Source organism: Vombatus ursinus, unplaced genomic scaffold (genome assembly GCF_900497805.2).
Source record: "Vombatus ursinus unplaced genomic scaffold, bare-nosed wombat genome assembly UNPS02014239.1, whole genome shotgun sequence".
NCBI lineage: Eukaryota > Metazoa > Chordata > Mammalia > Diprotodontia > Vombatidae > Vombatus > Vombatus ursinus.
Window position 1 is genome coordinate 295,265 of NW_020954017.1, and position 21,033 is coordinate 316,297.

General features: G+C 50.6%; 2 protein-coding genes across 5 annotated transcripts in view; both read left to right on the forward strand.

The window, feature by feature from the left end:
* BCL3 (BCL3, transcription coactivator) overlaps positions 1-1,689 on the forward strand; it is a 7,295-nt gene extending 5,606 nt beyond the window's left edge. Inside the window, exons 7-9 of one of the 2 annotated variants that reach the window (XM_027860726.1) lie at positions 82-249; positions 635-761; positions 1,160-1,689. In XM_027860726.1, coding sequence (XP_027716527.1) covers positions 82-249; positions 635-761; positions 1,160-1,350 — 486 coding nt within the window. In that variant the 3' untranslated portion in view covers positions 1,351-1,689. The remainder of the gene's footprint in view (positions 1-81; positions 250-634; positions 762-1,159) is intronic. The other variant, XM_027860727.1, reaches the window with a different exon arrangement.
* Positions 1,690-7,364: 5,675 nt separating this feature from the next.
* Positions 7,365-21,033, forward strand: part of CBLC (Cbl proto-oncogene C) — an 18,598-nt gene continuing 4,929 nt past the window's right edge. Inside the window, exons 1-9 of one of the 3 annotated variants that reach the window (XM_027860691.1) lie at positions 7,365-7,755; positions 9,365-9,511; positions 10,258-10,414; positions 10,677-10,798; positions 10,923-11,060; positions 13,885-13,972; positions 19,130-19,261; positions 20,307-20,426; positions 20,624-20,710. In XM_027860691.1, the coding sequence (XP_027716492.1) occupies positions 7,415-7,755; positions 9,365-9,511; positions 10,258-10,414; positions 10,677-10,798; positions 10,923-11,060; positions 13,885-13,972; positions 19,130-19,261; positions 20,307-20,426; positions 20,624-20,710 (1,332 nt within the window). In that variant the 5' untranslated portion in view covers positions 7,365-7,414. The remainder of the gene's footprint in view (positions 7,756-9,364; positions 9,512-10,257; positions 10,415-10,676; positions 10,799-10,922; positions 11,061-13,884; positions 13,973-19,129; positions 19,262-20,306; positions 20,427-20,623; positions 20,711-21,033) is intronic. The other 2 variants (XM_027860693.1, XM_027860692.1) reach the window with 2 other exon arrangements.

Consider the following 21,033-nt stretch of genomic DNA (forward strand, 5'->3'; position numbering starts at 1 on the left):
CCCCAGGGTCTCTTGGCCCCATCTCCAGGTGCTCTGTCCTTCTCCCCAGGCTCTAATCATTCTCTCTCCCCCCGGCCCCAGCATGGAGCCAATGTGAACGCACAGATGTACTCGGGCAGCTCTGCCCTCCACTCAGCCTCAGGCCGAGGCCTCCTGCCCCTGGTCCGGACTCTGGTTCGGAGTGGGGCTGACAGCAGCCTCAAGAACTGTCACAATGACACCCCCCTCATGGTGGCTCGAAATCGACGCGTGAGTCTTCCCTGGGCCTTGAACTGGGGACCTGTGGAGCACAGAGAGAGAGAGTCAGCCAGCCAGACACAACAGGGTGGCTGCGGGGAGGACAGCCAGTGGAGAAGGGCAGAGAGGTGGAGAGGATGGACACACACAGATGCAGAAGGGGGTAGAAACAGGGGAGAGGCAGAAATGGGGGTGGGGGTGGGCAGAGAAGAAAGGTAGGGACTGAGGCTGGGTCTTGGTGAGCCAGACCGAGCTGGACTTTGGGGAGGTGGGGGTGGGGAACCTCGTATCTAGCAGCTGCCAAAGGTGTGGTAGGCTGGAGTTGGAGAGGACAGCTGCGGTCCGAGGTCCTCCTGTGAGTCACGACCTCTTCCCTTTTCATCTCTCTTCCCCAAAGGTCATCGACATCCTGAGAGGGAAAGCTTCCCGCCCCAGCCCCCAGCCCACGCTGGGGCCAACAGAGCCCAGCCAAGAGGGAAGCACCCCCATCTCTCCTGAAGGTAGCAGCCAGTTTGGATCTAGTGGTGAGAACCCTCAGGGCCCCAGGCATCCTGAGAGCCTTGCCTCCTTCCCTTCCAGATTCCCCGGTCCCTGCTCTAGCCCTTGGTGCCTTCAAGGCTATCCCAGGCATCTGGACCTCCTGATTAAGTAGCCAGATGCCTGTCCTGCCATCCCACGGTCCCGGGAATTCTGATCCTCCAGATCAGGGGTGGGGAACCTGCACCCTCAAGGTTTTGCCCGAGTCCAAGTTTTACAGAACAAATCCTTTTATTGAGGGGATTTGTTCTGTGAAGTTTGGATTCAGTCAAAGGGCCACACTTGAGGACCTAGAGGGCCACAAGTCCCCTACCCCTGGCCCACACTCTTCTCCACTCAGAGAACGGTGTGCCCTTCCTCTCCTCATAGCTCTCTTCTCTTCCAGGGCCACCATCAGCATCTCCGGCTTCCTCCTCGCCACCCCGCTCTCCCCCTGAGGATCCCCCCACTTCACTCCAGGGCCCCCAGATATTCTTCCTGCCAACCCAGTCCCCGACAGCGTTTCTTCCCTACACAGGGCCTCTCCGAGCCCCAGGCCGGCCTGTCCCCCCATCCCCTGCTCCTGGTGGGAGCTGAGGGAAAAGGGAGGAAGGCCTCTGGTATAAAGGGAAGGGCCCCCTGAAAACTGTGAAGGCACATGTCCCCCTTCCTACTGAGACTCACAGGACCAAGGTTTGCACACACCCCCACCTCAAACTTCCTCCCACTCTCCCTCCCTGGCTCTGACCCTCTGCAAGGGGAACTGGGCACCTGGCTGGCACAACCCCCTGCCTGCGCCCTCCTCATTCCCCCCCACACTCTCTGTCTTCGGCACCACCCCAGGGCTCAAGCTCTGGCTACCTCCCTGGGGCTGAGGACAATGTAAATTATTGGGGATTTCAGTTTACTTTTGTAATAAACTATTTTTGTATCATATGGACTCTGTCCGTGTTTGTGTGCGTGCCTGCATGCACAGCGTGTGTGTGTGTGTGTGTGTGTGTGTGTGTGTGTGTGTGTGATGGGCAGGTATGGCCCAAAGAGCCCAGTACAGGGGCAGCTAGGTGGCGCAGTGGATAGAGCACCGGCCCTGGATTCAGGAGGACCTGAGTTCAAATCTGGACTCAGACACATAACACTTACTAGCTGTGTGACCCTGGGCAAGTCACTCAACCCCATTGCCTAGCTAAAAAAAAAACAAAGAGCCCATTACATAGAGGCAGGAGTCCTGCCTGGTCCTAGCTCCTCTCTTGTTTCCCATTAGCTGTGAAACCTGGGACCACTTGGAAAGACAGCTCACTATTGGACAGGGTGCTGTCCCTGGAGTCCAGAGAGACCTGGGTGTGAATGAATCCCAGCGGGGTGACCTCTTTAACTCTCAGAGGCCTCCACTATATACTAGAACTCCCCAGGCCTGGGGTGATGCCAAGATGGCAGAGTGGATGTGAGACCCAATGGAAATGTCATTTCTCATCGCTATGCCCCCTACCCCTCTCTGAGTCTCAGTTTCCTGCCTAGAAAATGATGCTTACATGGCCAGTCTCGTCAGGATGCTGTGGGGAAAGCACTTGGTAGAAGCCCAGGTGGCAGGTTGGTGGATGGTTGGGATTGTGCTGGCGACAAGAGTGTCCTGGAATGAGTGTTGCGCCCGCCTTTGGGTCCCGCCTCTCAGACCTGGACTGGGGTTAGGGCACACCAGAGCCCCCAGAGTCCTGTCCTCAACCTGCTCCTGGGTGTGATCTTAGGAAAGCACATCCCCCTTCTGTCCAGTGAGGAAACTGGAGATCTTCAAGACCCCTCCCACATCTTAGTTTTTTCTTCCAACTCTGACATTCTGTGTTCTAAGTTCCCTCCCAGCTCTGACATTCACTGTTCTAAGGCTATACATTTAGGAGCAGAAAGGGACCTTATTAGGTCATCCAGTCATGGTACAGATGAGTAAACAGGGAGAGTAGAATGCCCTGCCCAAGGCTAGCAGTCAGGGGAGTTCAGTCCCTAAAGGAGCTAGTTTCTCTTTCTGGGCCTTAGTTTCCCCGGCTGTACAAAAAGGTCCAGATGGTCTTCATTGTCCTTTCACCAAAGACATTCTATGATTTACCCCTCTCTTTGTCAGGGATGGCCCCAGGTTCCCATCTAGACTTCTCAGGTAGACGTTCAAGGCCTCCACACACCTCTTGTGTTCCACCAGGTCAAGCTTCTCCACAAAATGGGTGCTCCTGTCTTTGCCCGGAGTCAAGGGTGGGTTACCTGTGGCCTTGAGGCCACACGTGGCACTTTGGGTCCTCAAGTGCAGTCCTTTGACTGAATCCAAACCACAGAACTAATGCCCTTCATAAAAGAATTTGTTCTGTAAAACTTGGACTCGATCAAAAGGCCGTACCCAAGGACCTATAAGGCCACATGGACCTCAAGGCCATGGATTCCCCAACCATGGCCCAGACTATTCTTGCCTAACTGAAAGGCCCTCCCCATCCCCTTCCCTTCTCCTACCCACCCCACTCTCCTTCAGGGGCCAGCCCAGCTCTTTGCCTCTTCCAGACAGTCCCTCCTGTTCATCTCTAGCCACATGGGAGCCTCCACAGGGATGAGTCTGTCCCCTTCTAGAAGTCCTGCTCCCCTCCTGCCCAGGGCTAAGGTTATATAGCCTATGTCTGTCTTCCTCAAAGGGCCTCATCCACTTGGGACTCTTTGGAAAGGATTGTTGAATGGCTCTGTCTGCCTACATGTGTGACTCTGTGTATGTGGAACCTCGTGTCTATGTATGACATGTGTGTAAACACATCGCTGGATCTAATGGGTGTGTAACTCTGGGGACAGAAAAGATGGGACCTTGTGTCTGTCTCATTTATTTGTTAAATTCTTACTATGAGCAGGTCATCTGGTAAATGCTGAGGATTCAAAGAAAAGGCGTAAACAGTCCCTGCCCTCATGAAGCTGACATTCTAACAGGAGCAGATAACAAATACAAATAAATCCGTACATGGTAAATTCCAAACAGATGGGAGGGGGCCTCAAAGGGGAAGGGACCAGCAGCTGAGAGGTCCAAGAAAAACCTCCTGGGCTGAAACTAAAGGCAGTAGAAGATTCCAAAGAGCAGGGATGGGGAGACAGAGTGTTCCAGGCATGGGCAACAAGAGCCAGTGCAAAGGCATGGAGGTGGGAAATTAGAGATAGAGTATCCGGTGTGAGGAACAGCAAATAGGAGAGTGTGATTGGATCACATAAGACTTGGAGTCAAGAAGACCTGAGTTCAAATCCTCCCTCAGGCACTTCCTACCTGTGTGACCATGGGCAAGTCATTTAACCTCTGTTTGCCTCAATGTCCCCAAATGTAAAATGGGAATAATAATATATCAATGATATGAATATTTATAATAATAATAATAATATACTACTAATATATGTTAACTCCAGTGAGTTAACCTAGCACTTTACAATCCTTAAAGCATTAAAGAAATGCTAGCTATTATTATTATTATTATTATTGCTGTCAATAAACAAGCATTTGTTTATTTTTAAAGGTTTGTTGTTGTTGTTGGGTCATTTCAGCTGTGTCTGACTCTCCATGACCCCATTTGGGATTTTCTTGGCAAACACACTGGAGTAATTTGCCATTTCCTTCTCATTTGACAGATGAGGAAACTGAGGCAAACAGGGGGAATTGACTTGCCCAAGGTCGCACAGCTAGGAAGTGTCTGAGGCCGAATTTGAACTCACAAAGATGTGCCTTCCTGACTGCGGGCTGGGCACTCTATCCACTGTGCCACCTAACTGCCCCTTTTTCTTTTTAAATTTTATTTTATTTTCAATTCCAAATTATCTCCCTCCCCCACATATTAAGAAGGCTCATTATACATATGAAGTCATGCAAAACATGCCATTGGCCATGATTACAGCCCTTACTGCCCGCCCATCACCGCATGTCTGACTTTGGGATTGTGTGCACGGCTGTGTTGGCGTGCATCTGTGTGGATGTGAATGGGGAGGGCTGAGGACTGTGTCTGCCTGTGTGGGACTGGGTACCTACATGGCTGTGGATGGGACAGCTATAGACACGCATATGTGTGTATGCTTACACGTATAGCCTTGTCAGTATCTGTGTGTGCACGGGGCCGCTGATGTCTCTGGGTTTGAGTATCTCTACATGGCTGTGTCCAGATGTGGGCTGGTATATGCGACTCTGCCTTTGCGTGTCTATAATCTTCAAGTGCCACAATGTATCACAGTGTATGTCTGTGTGGGTGGGGAGATGTGTCTTTGTGGAACTGTGTGCCTCTGGGTGTGACTAGTGTAGGTATCTCGGAGCCCCTAGGTGGCGCCATAGTACATAGAGTGCTGGGGGCCTAGCGTCAAGAAGACTCCTGAGTTCAAATCCAGCCTCAGATGCATACTAGCTGTGTGACCCTGGGCAAGTCACTTCACCCTGTTTGCCTCAGTTTCCTCATCTGTCAAATGGGGACACTGGAGAAGGAAATGGCAAACCACTGCAGCATCTCTGCCAAGAAAACCCCAAATGGGGTCACAGAGAATCAGACATGACTGAACAACAACATTTTATGTTATCAGTAGGTCTCAGTATGTACTGATACAGACAAGGACAGCTTGAGAGACAGGGTGGGATGGTGGTTAGAGAGTCCTCCGGGAACAGGCGGGTTTAAGTCCAGTCTCTGAAACGTGCTGACTGGGTGACCCTGGACAGGTCATTTAACCTCTCAGTGCCTCAGGCAGCCCTTTGAGTGAGCGGAGACCTGCCTTGGTAGAGGGAGTTTCCTCACATGGAAGTTCCCAATGAAATCACAAGTCCACTACTTATCCACAGCTTTGAAAGCTATGTGTTGAATTTATTAGATATTTAAAAGGAAAACCAAGGTGTGTGTAATAAGAGTTTCACAGTTTCACAGACAATCTTCTTTTCTTTTTCTACTTTGTGGAAATGTTCATATGAGAAGAGGTGGGACAGGAGTGGGGGGATTTGGGTTGGGGGGGTAGGGATGCCAGGAGAAAGGGAACAAGCATTTATTGCCTACTATGTGCCAGGCACTGCACTAATTGCTTAACAATTACTATGCCGTTTGATCCTCACAACAACCTTGGGAGATAAGTAGTCTTATCATCCCCATTTGACAATTGGGGAAACTGAGGCAGACCGTAACCATGTGACTTGCCCAGGATTACACAACTAATAAGTGACTGAATCCAGATTTGAACTCAGATCTTCCTGGCACTGGGCACAGAGCTCAGTCTACTGCTCTAAATATATATATATATATATATATATATACATATATTTTAAATAATAAAAAATATGTGTCTCTGTTTAGGAGGGAGACTGTGTGTGATTCTGCAGTAGCAGACTGCTTAGTGTCCCTGTCGCCAGTCTCTCCCCACTCCATTCCATCCACCACTCAGCTCGTATGATGGTCTCACCATGTCACTCTCTACCTAATAAACTCCAAGGACTCCTTAATATCTTTAGTATCAATTATAAAATCCTCTGTTTGGTTTTTAATTATTGTTCAGTCATCTCAGTCGTGTCTGACTCTCCATTTGGGGTTTTCTTGGCAGAGATACTGGAGTGGTTTGCCATTTCCTTCTTCAGCTCATTTTACAGATGAGGAAACTGAGGCAGACAGGATTGAGAGACTCGTCCGGGGTCCCGCAGCTAGGAGGTGTCTGAAGCTGGGCTTGAATGCAGGAAGGTCTTTCCCAACTTCAGGCCAGGCACTTTATGCCCTGTGGTGACACACAGTAGGCTCTTAATCAATGTGTATTAACTAATAGACTTTGTGGCTGTGTCTCCCTGTGTGAGTAGGTCCCAAGTCTGCATGTGTGTGTGCCCGTGTGTTTACATGTGACTGGATGTAACTTTGGCTATCGGCTCTGGTTGCTTTTGTAGTATCTGTAAGTGTGGGACTGTGTGTGTGTGTGTGTGTGTGTGTGTGTGTGTGTGTGTGTGTGTGTGTATGTGGATGCTCACACTCAAGGTCCTCTTTTCCCCTGAGAGGGCCATGGAGCGGGATGGGAGGAGGGTGGGGAGCCTCCTGCCCTGACCATCTTCCTTGGCCCCTGCTGGACTGAGAGCTGGCAGGGAAGGTTGGGCAGGAGGGACCACAGTGCCCCCTTGTGGCCACCAGCCCTGGCCTGCTGCTGCCCCACCTAGGCTCCTCTTAACTGGTTCCACCAGTTCAGAGTCTGGACTCCCCTCCCCCATGCACACCTCCAGCTTGGAAGAAACTGGGCCCCTGCCCCACCCTGCCCAGCCCCACCCCTTCAGCATACCTGCCCCCTAACCTCTGCTCACAGAGCCTTGGCTGGCCCTCTGCGGACCTCAGCTCCTGAGACCTCAGGTCAGCTCGTCTCAAGAACCCAGGGGCTCCCGTGTCCTGCTCTGAGCTCCCTCTGAAACCCAGGGGCCTACCATCCCACCTTGCTCCCTATCAGGAGTCCAGGCACCTGGGTCCTCAGGCCTGCTGCCACGTGGGCCTCAGACCTTCAGACCATCTTCCTCTTGGCCTCTCCTGGACTCCAGCATCCAGGGCACTGGACATTGTCCTCAGGAAGCCAGGTGTTTTACCCTACCAGTGCCTGCCTCCACCCTCCCCTTCCTGCCCACACCCTTGGGCGGGCATTTCTCAGCCTTCTTCCTCCCAGGGCTTAGCTCTCCATGGCCTCCTCAGGCTGGCCAGGCTTGGCCCGGGGTCCCCAGGGGGAGAAGAAGGCCTTGGCCCGGGCTCTAAGGGCACTAGGGCATCTGGAATCTATCCTGTGCCGAGCCCCCCACCTGGATTCCAGCCCCCCCTCCTTGCCTGACCTGCTCCCACAGATGGCCAGGCTGCTGCAGCAGGTGGCTGAGGCCAGGAAGCAGGCGGCAGGAGGGCTCCAGGAGCCCGGGGGGGCCGCTGATTTCCTAGCTGGCTTCCTCACCAACCTGGGCCAGAAGGTGCAGCAGGCAGCCATCCTCTTCCCTGCAGGGGACAAGGCCCTCTGGGAGGGCCCTAGCCACAGGTGAGGAGGGGGGAGGGCTGACTCCCCATCCCCATCTCCAGGGCTCAGCCCCCTATCTCCAATCCGCCCAGAGTCAGCTGCTCCAACTGACACTGGCCAGGTTGGACCAGTCCAGGGGCCCGCGCCAGGGAGACCAGAGGGATTGGTTTCCACGCCCCCTACCCTCCTTTGTGGGTCCTCTATAGACCCTAACCCTAGGGGGCAAAAGAGATGCTAGCTGACCATCGTAGGCCTTACCAACCACGTCCCCTGGGGGGTTAGAATCCCCGATCTGATTTGGGAGGGACCAAGGAAGCAGCAGGCAGCTGGGTGGTGCTAATGGACAAAGTTCGGGGCTCGGTATGAGGAAGTTCAAACCTGCCCATCAGGCTTTTATGTGTGACCCTGGACGATTCACTTGACCTCAGTTTTCTCATCTGCAAAATGGGGGTAATAACACACCACCCTCTCAAGGTTGTTGTAAACATGAGCTGAGAGGAAATCTGTAAAGCGCTTAGTAAGCTTTCAAGGGCTTTGTAAATGTTTTTGCGGTTCCGGGATTTTTCAGTTGTGCCTGACTGTCCATAATTCCATTTGGGGTTTGCTTGGCAGAGATACTGGAGTGGCTTGCTATTACTTTCTCCAGCTCATTTTACAGATGAGGAAACTGAGGCCAACAGGGTGAAGTGACTTGCCCAGGGTCACCCAGCTAGGAAGAGTCTGAGGCCGGATTTGAACTCAGGAAGCTGAGTCTTCCTGACTCCAGGCCCAGCGCCCTGCGCACTATGGCGCCCCCTAGCTGCCCCACATAAATGCTAACTACTATCATGACTACTCAGAAACCATTGGGTCCCCTCTACCACATCCCTGAAACGTGGTCATGCAACCATGGCTGGAAGCCTTTCACTGACAGGCAGCTCACTACCTGCAAAGGCCACCTCGTCCGCTTGTTCATTCCTCTTCCTTAGCTCCTTGGTGCCACCTCCCTAGTTGGGGGGGAGGGGAGGGAACCCACACAGAGAATGGGCCTAATTTCTTGGTTGACTGATAACCCCAACCCCCAAGCTTCTTTCCTCTATCCCCAGTTCCCTCAGCTGACCCTGGTAAGCCAGGCCCTCTAGTCCTGCTTCCCCATAGCCCCTCACCTCGCTCCATTCATACTCCAGATGGGGGCTAATCTGGCCAGAGTGCAGGGACAACTGTCACCTCCCCCACTCTGGATGCCAGGAGTATCTTGAGAGAGCAACTGAGAGAGAACTGGCCTCCGAGTCAGGAAAACCTGGGTTCAAATCTCCCCTCTGACACATCCTAGCAGGTCAATTCACCTCCCTGTGCTTTGGGCAACTCCGAGCCCCTTGAGAGGCAGAGGATATGCGGGGCTGCGTGGTCGAGGGAGTATGTTCATTCCTGTACTAGTGGCTTTATCCCAAATGCATTGGTGGCTCATCCGGGGGGCCCTACAGACTGTCCTGGTGATCTTCTGGACCCTGTCATGAGGACTCCCACACATCTCACCCAGGGAACCCTAAGGGTTGTGGTACTTCCTGAGGACCCTCGGGTAGGGAGGGGTGTCTGGTCAGGGATGTGGGGGCAGCAGGGTTCTCATGACTTCGCCGTGGCCTTTCCCCAGGAGGCAGCTGACCAAGCTGGCCCTGATCTTCAGTCACATGCTCACAGAGCTCAGAGCCCTCTTCCCTGACGGTCGCTACTACGGACACACGTACCAGCTTAGCAAACCCCAGGCTCAGGAATTTTGGAGAGAGAAGTGTGGAAAGAGGTGAGCCACGGTGGACCCCTCCCTCCTCAACACAGCATCCAGCCATCTCACCACCATCTCACCACTATTCCCATCACCACACAAGGCAACTCAAGGGCCCTTCTGTCTAGCCCCCCATCTCTTGTCACCCTCTGGATCCAGGTGACAGTTATAAAATGTCAGTGTCAGAGCTAAGAGGGTCCTTAGACATGGAAGGTCAGGACTGGGAGAAGCCTTAGAACGGAGAATGTCAGAGCTAGAAAGGCCCTTAGGACAAGGGATGTCAGAGCTGGGAGGGCCCTTAGAACAGGGAATGTCAGAGCTGGGAGGGCCCTTAGAACAGGGAATGTCAGAGCTAGAAAGGCCTTTAGGACAAGGGATGGGAGAGCTGGGAGGGACCTTAGAACAAGAGACATCAGAGCTGGGAGGGCCTTTAGAACAGGGAATGTCAGAACTAGAAAGGCCCTTAGGACAAGGGATGTCAGAGCTGGGAGGGCCCTTAGAACAGGGAATGTCAGAGCTGGGAGGGCCCTTAGAACAGGGAATGTCAGAGCTGGGAGGGCCCTTAGAATAAGAGACGTCAGAGCTGGGAGAGCCCTCAGGCCCCATCTGGCCACATCTCTTTTTAAAGGTGGTCAGCTGAAGCCCAGGGAGGTGCCCACTACCCTTTTCCCCTTCAGGACCTTCAATCCCTACCCTCAGATGGTGCCATGGTGCTTCTGAGCCAGGGAGGAGGTAGGGGCAAGCTTGTCTCTCTGACCTCTTAGGTGTGTGGTTCCATGGGAAGAATTTGAGAAACTTCTGAGCTCCTGCCACCCTGTGGTGCCTGGTCCTATGGCCCAGGCCCTGAAATCCACCATCGACTTAACCGTCAGCGGCCATGTGTCCATCTTTGAGTTTGACGTCTTCACCCGCCTTTTCCAGGTCTCCAGAGGGCCTGGGGGTCAGATGGACCCTAAGGGCCTAGGGTCCAGGATGCTTGAGTCCCTGAGTGGGTTAAGGGATCAGGACACCTGGGTCCCCAAGAAGAGAGGAGGGATCCAGATGCTTAGATCCCCGGGGGGACGAGAGTTGGGAGATCAAGGTGCCCGGGTTCCAGAAGAGAGTGAGGGCTGGGGGATCAGGATGCTTAAGCCTCTGAGGGGCAAGGAAGGCCCCCTCCTCTTACATCTATATTCCTTCCCAGCCCTGGTCCTCTCTCCTCAAGAACTGGACCCTCTTGGCTGTTACTCACCCCGGCTACATGGCCTTCATCACCTATGCAGAGGTGAAGGCCCGCCTGCAGAACTACCTGGACAAGCCTGGCAGGTGGGGGCTATCGGGGAGGGGACAGGGCAGGGAAGATTGGGGGGGTACACTGGGGGTATGGGGAGGTCCCTAGACAGGGCCAGGACTGCGAGGCCCTGCTGAGCCTGACCTTTCCTCCCCTAAGCTACATCTTTCGCTTGAGCTGCACCCGCCTAGGTCAGTGGGCCATTGGCTACGTGAGCAAAGACGGCCAGGTCCTGCAGACGATCCCTCTGAACAGGCCACTTTTCCAGGCCCTGAGAGAAGGCCAGAAGAAAGGCTTGTGAGTCCTGACCCTGACCCTGACCTGCACTGCAGGCCCCCATCCTTCCTCGCTCCTCTCTCCGGCCCCCTTCCTCTAGAAAAGGAAAGTGGGGCACCAGACGATCTCTGGGATTCCTCCCACTTCAGACATTCTGTGGCTGCTGAGTGACTGTGGATAAGTCACTTCCCCACTGGGGACCTAATTTCCTCCACTGCCAAAGGGAGGCGTTGGCTTGCGTTTCTCACTGGCCTTCCAGCTCAGAGCTCTACTGAGATCCCCTTTCTCCCTTAGCCCTTATCCGGCTACCATTTGCAGCAACCTCCACCAGAGGGCAGACTTCTCCACTCAATCCTAGGACTGCGTCTATCAGATCCTTATTTGAGCTGCCCTCAGTTCCCTTCTCCGTTAAAGGAGGAGGCCAGGACAAATGACGTCCAAGGCCCCTTCCACTCTCTGACCTTAAGTCTCCCTACTGCCAGTCCGGACTTTCTTTGTTCTAAGGGCCCTTCTTATTCTAATAGTCTATGATCTAGGCTGCCTTCCAATCTCAGGCACTCCATATGCCCAGCTGTGTGACCCTGGGCAAGTCCCTTCACCTCTGTCTTCCTCAGTTTCCTCATCTATCAAATGGAGATAATGATAGGACCTAATCTCTCAGGATATATGGTCTCATAGTATATGTGATCAAGGTTTAAAATGAAATAATATGAAATATTTTTGCAAAACTTGAAGCACTATATAAATGCTAGATTCTGTTATCATCATCATTGCTCAGTCGTTCGGTGGTGTCCAACTCTTTGTGACCCCAAAGACTATGCATGGCATGCCAGGCCCTTCTTTCCTCCACACTCTCCCAAAGTCTGTCCAAGTTCATGTTCATTGTTTCCATAACACCATCCAACCATCTGATCCTCTGCTGTCCCTTTTTCTTTTTGTCTCCAATCTTTCTCAGTATCAGAGTCTTTTCCAGTGAGCCCTATCTTCTCATGATGTGGCCAAAGTATTTCAACTTCAGCTTCAATATTTGGCCTTCCAGTGATCAGCCTGAATCAATTTCTTTAAGCATTGAATGATTTAATCTCCTTGCTGTCCAAGGGACTCTCAGAAGTCTTCTCCAGCCTCACAATTCAAAAGCATTGATTCTGGGGCACTCAGCTTTCCTTATAGCCCAACACTCAGAGCCATATGTTACTGCTGGAAAAACCAGAGCTTTGACCATACAGACCTCTGTCAGCAAGGTGATGTCTCTGCTTTTCAGTGTGCTGGCCAGATTTACCATAGCTTTTCTTCCAAGGAGTCTTAATTTCATGGCTGCAGTTGCCGTCTGCAGTGATCTTTGAGCCCAGAATACAAAATCTGACACTGCTTCCGTTTCTTCTTCCTCTATTTGCCAGGAAGTGATGGGATCAGTTACCAAGATCTTAATTTTTTGATGTCAAGCTTCATAGCAGCTTTTACACTCTCTCTTTCACCCTCGTCAAAAAGCTTCTTAATTTTTCTTCATTTTCTTCCATCAGAGTGCTATCATCTGCATATCTGAGATTGTTGATATTTCTCTACCACCCTGGCATTTTCTATGATGTACTCTGCATATATGTTAAATAAATAATATGACAATATACAGCCTTGTCATACTCCTTTTCCGATCAAACCAATCAGCTGTTCCATGTTCGGTTCTAATTGTTGCTTCTTGGCCTGAATACAGGTTCCTCAGGAGACAAGTAAGATGATCTGGTACTCCCATCTCTTTGAGAACTTGCCACATTTTGTTGTGATCCACACAGTCAAAGGTTTTAGTCTAGTCAATGGAGCAGAAGTAGATGTTTTTCTAGAACTCCCTTACTTTCCCCATATTCCAGCAAATGTTGGCAATTTGGTCTCTAATTCCTCTGCCTCTTTGAGAACCAGCTCGCTCTTCCATTAATTCTTGGTTCACATATTGCTGAAGCCTAGCCTGCAGAATCTTAAGCATATCGTTGCTGGCATCATTGTTTGGTAATTTGACCAACCCTTGGCATTGCCCTTCCTTAGGATTAGGACATAATTTGATCTTTTCTGATCCGGTGGCCTCCGTTGAGTTTTCCAAATTTGCTGACATATTGAATGCAGCACTTTAAGAGTATCATCTTTCAGGATTTTAAACAGCTCAGCTGGGATTCCATCACCTCCACCAGCCTTATTGCTAGCAATGCTTCCTAAGGCCCACTTGACTTCATTCTCCAGGATGCCTGGCTCCAGATCAGTAACCACACCATCATGGTTATCGGGCATGTTAAGGTCATTACATCATTCTATTTTCCCTTTAAAGTACCAACATTTCTTATTCTAAGGACCTTCCCAGCTCTGACATCCTCTGTTCTAAGTTCTTTTCAAGCTAGGACATTCTGCATTCTAAAGGCCCTCCAACCTCAGTTCCAATGTTCTCCCCTAGCCCTCCCACTCTAAATATCCAATAGCTTCCTGGGACTGTCTCTCTGGAGCTCTGAATCTGCTCACTTCCTCTGCGGATGGGTCACTCTGTGGGCCAGCGTTTCTCCTCTTGGCTCAAGAGCACCGGATGCCTCAGACTTTGTGAGGCACAAAGTTAAACACCTACCCTCAAAGACCCCCCACTCTGACAATGCCCTTGGCAGGGGAGGGCTTGGCCGGTCCAGGCTGACATCCTGGAGGAGGACATTGTGAGTAGAAGGAGAAAGATGCTAATAAGCAGAGAAGAGACAGAAGGGTTGACCTGGAATCAAGTACGCCCAGGCTGTGCTTGATAGGAAGGGAGGCTAGGAATTGTTTGTGAATTCTCCTCATTCCTCACCCCCATGAATGCTGCACCGTCATGTCCCCTCAGTTACCTCTATCCCGATGGGAGGAATGTGAATCCAGACCTGTCTGAGCTGGCAGAAATAAAGGACCACAGACACATTGAGGTCTCACAGGTAAGCTCCCCCGTTTATCATCCCCCTGCTATCCCACCTGCCCCAGAATCAGTCAGCAGTGACCTCTCAGTCATCTGCACAGCCCTGATGGTTCTGACCAGTCTCTCCCTTTTCCTGTAGCCCTCCTTTTTAGTGTTGGAGCTAAAAGGTCTTCAGAGTATAGAATATGGAATGTCAGAGTTGGGAGGGACCTTAGAACAGGGAACGTCAGAGCTGGGAGGGCCTTTAGAACATGGAATGTCAGAGCTGGGAGGGCCTTTAGAACATGGAATGTCAGACCTGGGAGGGCCTTTAGAACATGGAATTGTCAGAGTTGGAAGGGGTCCTTAGAACAGGGAATGTCAGAGCTGGGAGGGCCTTTAGAACATGGAATGTCAGAGTTGGAAGGGGTCCTTAGAACAGAGAATTTCAGGGCTGGGAAGGCCCTTAGAACATAGAACATGAGTTGTCAGAGCTGAAAGAGTTCTCACTAATTAATCAGTGGGCATGTCTATAGCCCCTCCATATACCACGCCCCTGTGCTGGGGTTACAAAGACAGAAATGCAGCCTTTCTCATCCTCAGACTCACATTCCTTTACGGCAGACAATATGTTCTTAAATAATATGCAAATGATTACAAGGCACACTGGGGTGGGGAGGAGCACCAGCACCTGGGGGTGGGAGGAGGAAGAGAATAATAATAATAATAGTAATAATAATACTTGGGCAGCTTGGTGGCACAGTGGATAGAGCGCTGGGCCTAGAATCTTAAGAAGAGCTGAGTTTAAATATGGCCTAGGACACTTCCTAGCTGGGTGACCCTGGGCAAGTCACTTAACCTCTGTTTGCCTCAGTTTCCTCATCTGTAAAATGGGGATAATAATAGCACCTACCTCCTAGGGTGGTCAGGATCAAATGAGACAATAATTGTAAAGGGCTTTGCAAACCTTAAAGTGCTATGTAAATGGGAGATATAATAATAGCTAACAATAACCTAACATTTCCATAGTGCTTACTGTGTGCCAGGCACTGTGCTAAGTGCTTTACAATTAGGATTTCATTTGATCTTCACACATACCTGAAAGATAGATGCTATTATTATCCCCATTTTACAGTTGAGGAAACTGAGGCAAACAGGGATGAAGTGACTTACCCAGGGTCACCCAGCTAGAAAGTGTCTGAGGCTGGATTTGAACTTAGATCTTCCTAATTCCAGCTGCCATGATCAAAATAGGCTTCAGGGATTGGTCTAGGAGTTGAGCGAATACAGATTCAAAGAACAGAGGTGAGAAAGGACTGAATTTGAGGAGTGGAGGACTGTGAAAGGCCATGCAAAGGGGATGGAATGGAATGCGACAGAACAGTGAGAAGAGTTAGCTGGACCACCGAGGATGGAAAGCAGAGTGAGGAACTTCTCTCCGGCTGTCCCCATGCCTGGAATGTCCTCCCTCCTCTGCTCGGACTACCGACCTCCCTGGCCTCCTCTGAGTCTTAACTAAAATTGCACCTTCTACCAGGAGCCTTCCCCAACCCCTCTTAATTCCAGGGCCTTCCCTCCATTAATTATCTCCTATTTATTTTCTAGCTAGCTAGCTTGTTTGCTTGTTGTGCTCCACCCCCATTAGACTGCAAGCTCCTTGAGAGCAGGCATTGTCTTTTGTCTCTTTTTGTATCCCCAGCACTAAGCACAGTGCCTGGCACATCGTAGGCACTTAGTAAACGTTTACTGAATTGAATTAATGTATTAATTATAAGGCCAGAAAGGTAGATTGTGAAGGGCATTAAGTGCCAAAGCAAGGCATTTGTACTTGATTCTAGAGGCAACGAGAAGCCCCTATAGTCTCCTGAGCAGAGGAGTGACACGGCCAGACCCATGATTTGGGAAAAACCCAAATAGGGTCACAAAGAGTTGGACGTGACTGAACAATAACAAAAATATGAATGATGATTCAGTGAAGAAGACTGAGAAGGAGCAGCCAGACAGGGAGGAGGAGAGCAGTGTCACAAAAATCTGAGGAGGGAGGAGTACCCAGAAGGAAAGGGTGATCAAGAGTGTTGAATACTGTGGAAAGAGAATGGGGAGTGAGGAAAGACCACCAAATTTGTCAGTGGACAGAGCAATGGTCACTTTGGAAAAAGCCATTTTGTTTGAGTGATAAGGTTAAAAGCTATATTGTGCTGGTGTTTCTGGGTGGTGAGGAGCAAATTTATTGAATGTGTGAAGAACTCAGGAAGATATGAGTTCATATCCAACCTCGGATGGACACAGAAAGGGAGACTTTCTGAGAACAGCAGTGAAAAGGAAGAAAAAAAAAAAGATGATTGTTAAGGAAACGATTGGGCCAAGGGCAAGATCTCTAGGACCAGGGAGAATATTTTTAGGTAGCACAGAAAGAGATAGGAAGAAAGACTGATAAATTGAAGAGAAACTGGGAAGGGGGGAGGGTAGGCCAAGAACAAAAGTTGGGCGAGCAAGGATGAAGCCTGTGGGGTCATTTTCAGAGACCAGAGGAAAAAGAGAGAGGACTTAAGACACAGAAACATCTGAAGTGAAGAGAGAGGAGATGAAGGAGGTCGCATGGGATGATCTCAATTGTCTCATAAAATGTTAAGCCAGTTCATCTGCACAGAGCAAATGGGGTGGAGATGGATTGGGGGGCTGAGAAGAGAGGAGGCAGCTGGGGGGAGTTCATCAGAGAAGAATAAAAAGATTTCCAGGCAGTAAAGAGAACCTGATTGAAGTTAGCATGTATAAATCTTTTTTTTAATTATTATTATTTTAGGTAATTGGGGTTAAGTGACTTGCCTAGGGTCACACAGCTAGTAAGTAAGTGTCAAGTGTCTGGTCTGAGACTAGAGTTGAACTCAGGTCCTCCTGACTCCAGGGCCGGTGCTCTATCCTCTCTGCCACCTAGCTGCCTCTTACATGTATAAATCTTACAGCAATGTGAAAGGGATGGTGGGGTGACCACTACTATTTTGTCCTCCATTCTACTAATGATGGTTTTTCCCTGTATAAATGTTTCTTCTGGGAAGTAATATCCAAGAATCTGTAAATCTCCATCTTTTTGTTAGCTACAAGCCCCCCACCAGAGACAGGGATTCTGGCAAAACACCCATGTTAGACATATTTCTATCTTTACTCTGAGGACGCTCCACCCCACCCCCAACCCCATCATTTGCTTCTCACCAACTGCATTTCCAATAAGTACAACATCAATACGAATGGCCGGCAGGTATCACTATTTATAAAGACAAAGTAAACATTTAAAACAAAGAAAGACAAGCAGCTTCCCCCTCCCCAAGCCCAAAGGAAAAGGCTTCCCGTGAAGGAGCTGAAGGCAGGAATTCAAATCTAAATATCAGATTATCACCTCAGGGTCTACAGTGAGGGGTGAGGGAGTTTCAGCAATACCAGTTCTTCTCTTGTCCAGCTGACCCAAGCCCTGGCCCCCTTTCTGGCGCTTGCCTCTGCTGATGCTTCTGCTCTTTCTGTGACTCCTTACAACTTCCCTGCGGCCAGCTCTGTGTTAATTCTCCTCCTTGAGTCCTCTTCCAGTTCTTTTTCTAGGCCTGAAGAGATTTCCCTAGGCAGACTCAACCTCTTACAGGCAGTCTAACCCCTTCTTGTGGTCCCTTTCCTGTTATTAGAGCCGGGCTTTCAAAGACCGCTCCCTTACAAATGGATGTGTCAGTCTGAAAATCGGTGGGTCTTGGGTGCCAGTGCCCCAGACACACAGCAATGAAGATGATTGAGTTCTGAAAGTTTCCCTGCTATCTTCACTCTGTGGTTCAGATTTTCTGTCCTTTTTTTTTTTTTTAAGGTCCATACTGTCAGGGAAGGGGCTGTTTTTCTTCCTCACTCCACCCACAACAGGCTAATTTCTCAGGCTGTATAACCTTTAATTCTGCTTCAGCCATTAGCTTATTCTGGCTAGCAAAGTCCTCAAGAGTTCCTTCAACTCATCATGGAACTACACATTGCTTTTGCTGGCATGAGCCCAGTTCTGTCCTTCCGGAGAGGATGAGTTGCTGCTTCTGCTGGCCTGGGGGGGAGGGGAGATGACCAGGGCACTGGCCAATGGGCCCTTGTGTTTTGTGGCCTTGCACAGTGCCAATTCAGCAGGTGCTCATATTTTTCTTTCACGTTGTCCTCACTCTCTCTCATTAGATGGAAGTACGGGGAGGCTCCCTGTCATTGCTGGGGCTGCAATCCTGGCTGGTCCCCTTGGCCCAGGCTGCCTAGTGTCTCTTCCCGGTCACTCTGAAAGCCTTTGGGTCAGAAATGGCCCAAGCGTCAGATGGAGCCACAGTCAGCAGGGAATCAGAGCCTATAAGAGAGCTTTTTATAAGACTATGACTAAGAAAGAGAACAGGAATATTGGATAATAGCTTGAAAGTTTGGCAGGTCCAACTGAGGGGAAAATAGCAAACAGAGAAAGACTGAAAACTGTAGGGGGAAGGGAGCAATAGAGGGTGTAATCTGATGGTTGGTCTTGGCAAGGAGAAAATCTGCATCTTCATCAGAGACTCCAGGAGAGAGGGGAGGTAGGGACAGGATAGTAACGTTGACTGATTCTAAGATGTGGAGAAAAGAAAGTTGGTCAAAAGTGGATTTACTTTTTCCACTAAGGTCATGAGAGTCCTTTGTGGGAAAGGCAGGTGTGGGAGGTTTGAGGAAAGAAGAGAAGGTTTGGAATGGCCCAAGGGGTAGATGGAGTCTGAGGGTTGCCTTGCTGCAGTGAAAGCCCAGTTGAGATTAGATTCCATAAATTTGGAGGGTTTGCTCAGTTGCATAATTCTCTCCAATTCTGTTCAATATCACGGGAGTGGGAGAAGAGAAAACCCACGGTGAGAGGAATCCGGGGTTGAGGTTTAGCAAAGCGTGAGGTGTGAAAGGACAATCCGAGAGAGCTTCTTAGAATGTAACATCATAGAAGGTCAGAGCTGAAGGCACCTTAGGTAGAGATAATCTGGGTCTACCTTGTCTCATGTTACAGATGGGGAAACTGAGGCCCAGAGAGGGAAGCTGGTGGGCCCGAGGTCCAGCCCCTGATCTATTGGGTAACCCTTTCTCCCTCTCTGGGCCTCAGTTAGATATGTGAAGTGATGATGTGAGACAAGAGGTCTCCAGTGACCCCCACGGACTCTAAGCCTCTGATCCTGTTTCCCCCCAGGAACAATTCCAGCTTTACTGCACCATGAACTCCACCTTTGAACTGTGCAAGATCTGCGCAGAGCGGGACAAAGACACAAGGCTGAAGCCCTGTGGCCACCTCATGTGCTACCCCTGCCTGGATGGCTGGCAGGTGTGCGAGGCTTTGTTCTGGGAAGGGGGAGGGTCCTCGGGCCTCCATCCTGGTCACCCCTCCTCTGCCTTTCTGTCTGTCTCCCCCTTAGGATCCCTCTGGCTGGACTTCTCCCTGGGCCTTTCTGCCTTTCTCTCTCTGTCCCTTCTCTGCATATCTCCATCCATCTCTGCTTCTTTCAGTGTCTATCTTTCCCACCTCCACCAATCTCTGCCTTCTCTCCTCTTTCTTCCCTCTCCTCTCTCTTTCTCTCTGTCTCCCTCTCCGTCTCTTTCTGTCTGTCTCTCTGTCTTTCTCCCTCCCTCTCTCTCTCCCTCCCTTCCTCCCTCTATTTCTTTCTGGGCCCGGTCTCAGCCTTTCCATCCCTGTCTCTGTTTCAGCTTTTACCTTTCTCTCTCTTCTCTCTCATCTTCTTTCTTTGTTTCTGTCTCATGACCTCAGGTAAGAACTGGACCATGTGACTTGAGTTCTGCTCCAGCTCTGACCTGCTGTGATTCTGCAACTCTGTGCGTGTGTATGTGTGTGTGCACGTGTGTGTGCACGTGCATGTGTGCTTGCGTGTGTGTGTGTGCGCACGTGTGTGTGTGTACGCATGTGTATGTGTACGTGCACGTGTGCATGCGTATGTGTGTGTGACCATCTCAGCCTCCTTCTACCCATGTGTCTCTCTATCATTCTCTCCATCTCAGTCTTTCCATGCCTGTTTCTGCCTCCACACTGTCTCTCATTCCTCCTTTATCTCTTCCTCTCCATCTCTCTGCGTCTATCTCTTCCTATGTATCTTTCTCTATCTTTCTCTCCATCTCAGTGTCTCTCTGTATTTTCTCATGTGCATCTCTCCATCTCTCCCTCCTCTGCCCCCACCCTCCCCATTCCCCTTCCCCATTTGGTTGCAGCCCTGGGGCAGTCAGTTAATAAATATTTGTTAAGCACCCACTATATGTCAGGCCTTATGCTAAGTGCTAGAAGCTGGAGGTTAAGGGGGGAGGTGGTGAGGAGAAAGGAAAAGTGGGCAGACTCTGACTTTGCCTCACCCAACCCCCAGAAATCCCCAGGCCGCACCTGCCCCTTCTGCCGATGTGTGATTCAGGGATGGGAGTCTGTGACCATCCAGCCTTTCCCTGGGGATTCAGGAGACCAGGAAGACAAGGAGACCTCAGTTAAGGTGAGATCTGGGCTGAGGATGAAGGTGGTTAGAACGAAGGAAGTGACGGAGGAGGGGGAGGAGGTAAGAAAAAGATAATTGGGATGGGGAGAGATAAAGGGGAGGGAGATACTTGGAGAAGCAGAGACTGAGAGAGTTGAAGAGTCAGTGAAAGAGAGAAAGGAAGAGATGCTGATTACCTGCAATGCCTCCTCCAGGTATGTCCCAGGAATCCCCCTCTTGGGGCTCCCCCCTTGCCCCCAAGGCCTAACCTGCCCCCTAGGAGAGATGGGGACCGTAAATTGGTGAGTGACTCCATTTCCTACATAGCCAGCCTCCTCTCCCCCACCTTGGCTATCCCCTCCTGCCTCTTGAAGGCCACCACTCTCACAGGCCACCAGATGTGGTGGAAAGGACTGGAGTCCTCAACCTAGCTCTCCTACCTCATGATCTTGGGGTTTTGCCCTTCACAGCCCCAACTGTAAGATTCATGAGCTGTAAGGGCCCTCCCAGCCCTGACAGTCCCTATCCTAAGCCCCCTCCCAGGTCTGACATTCCCTGTTCTAAGGGCCCTCCCAGTTCTGACATTCCCTGTTCTAAAGTCTCTCCAAGCCCTAACATTCCCTGT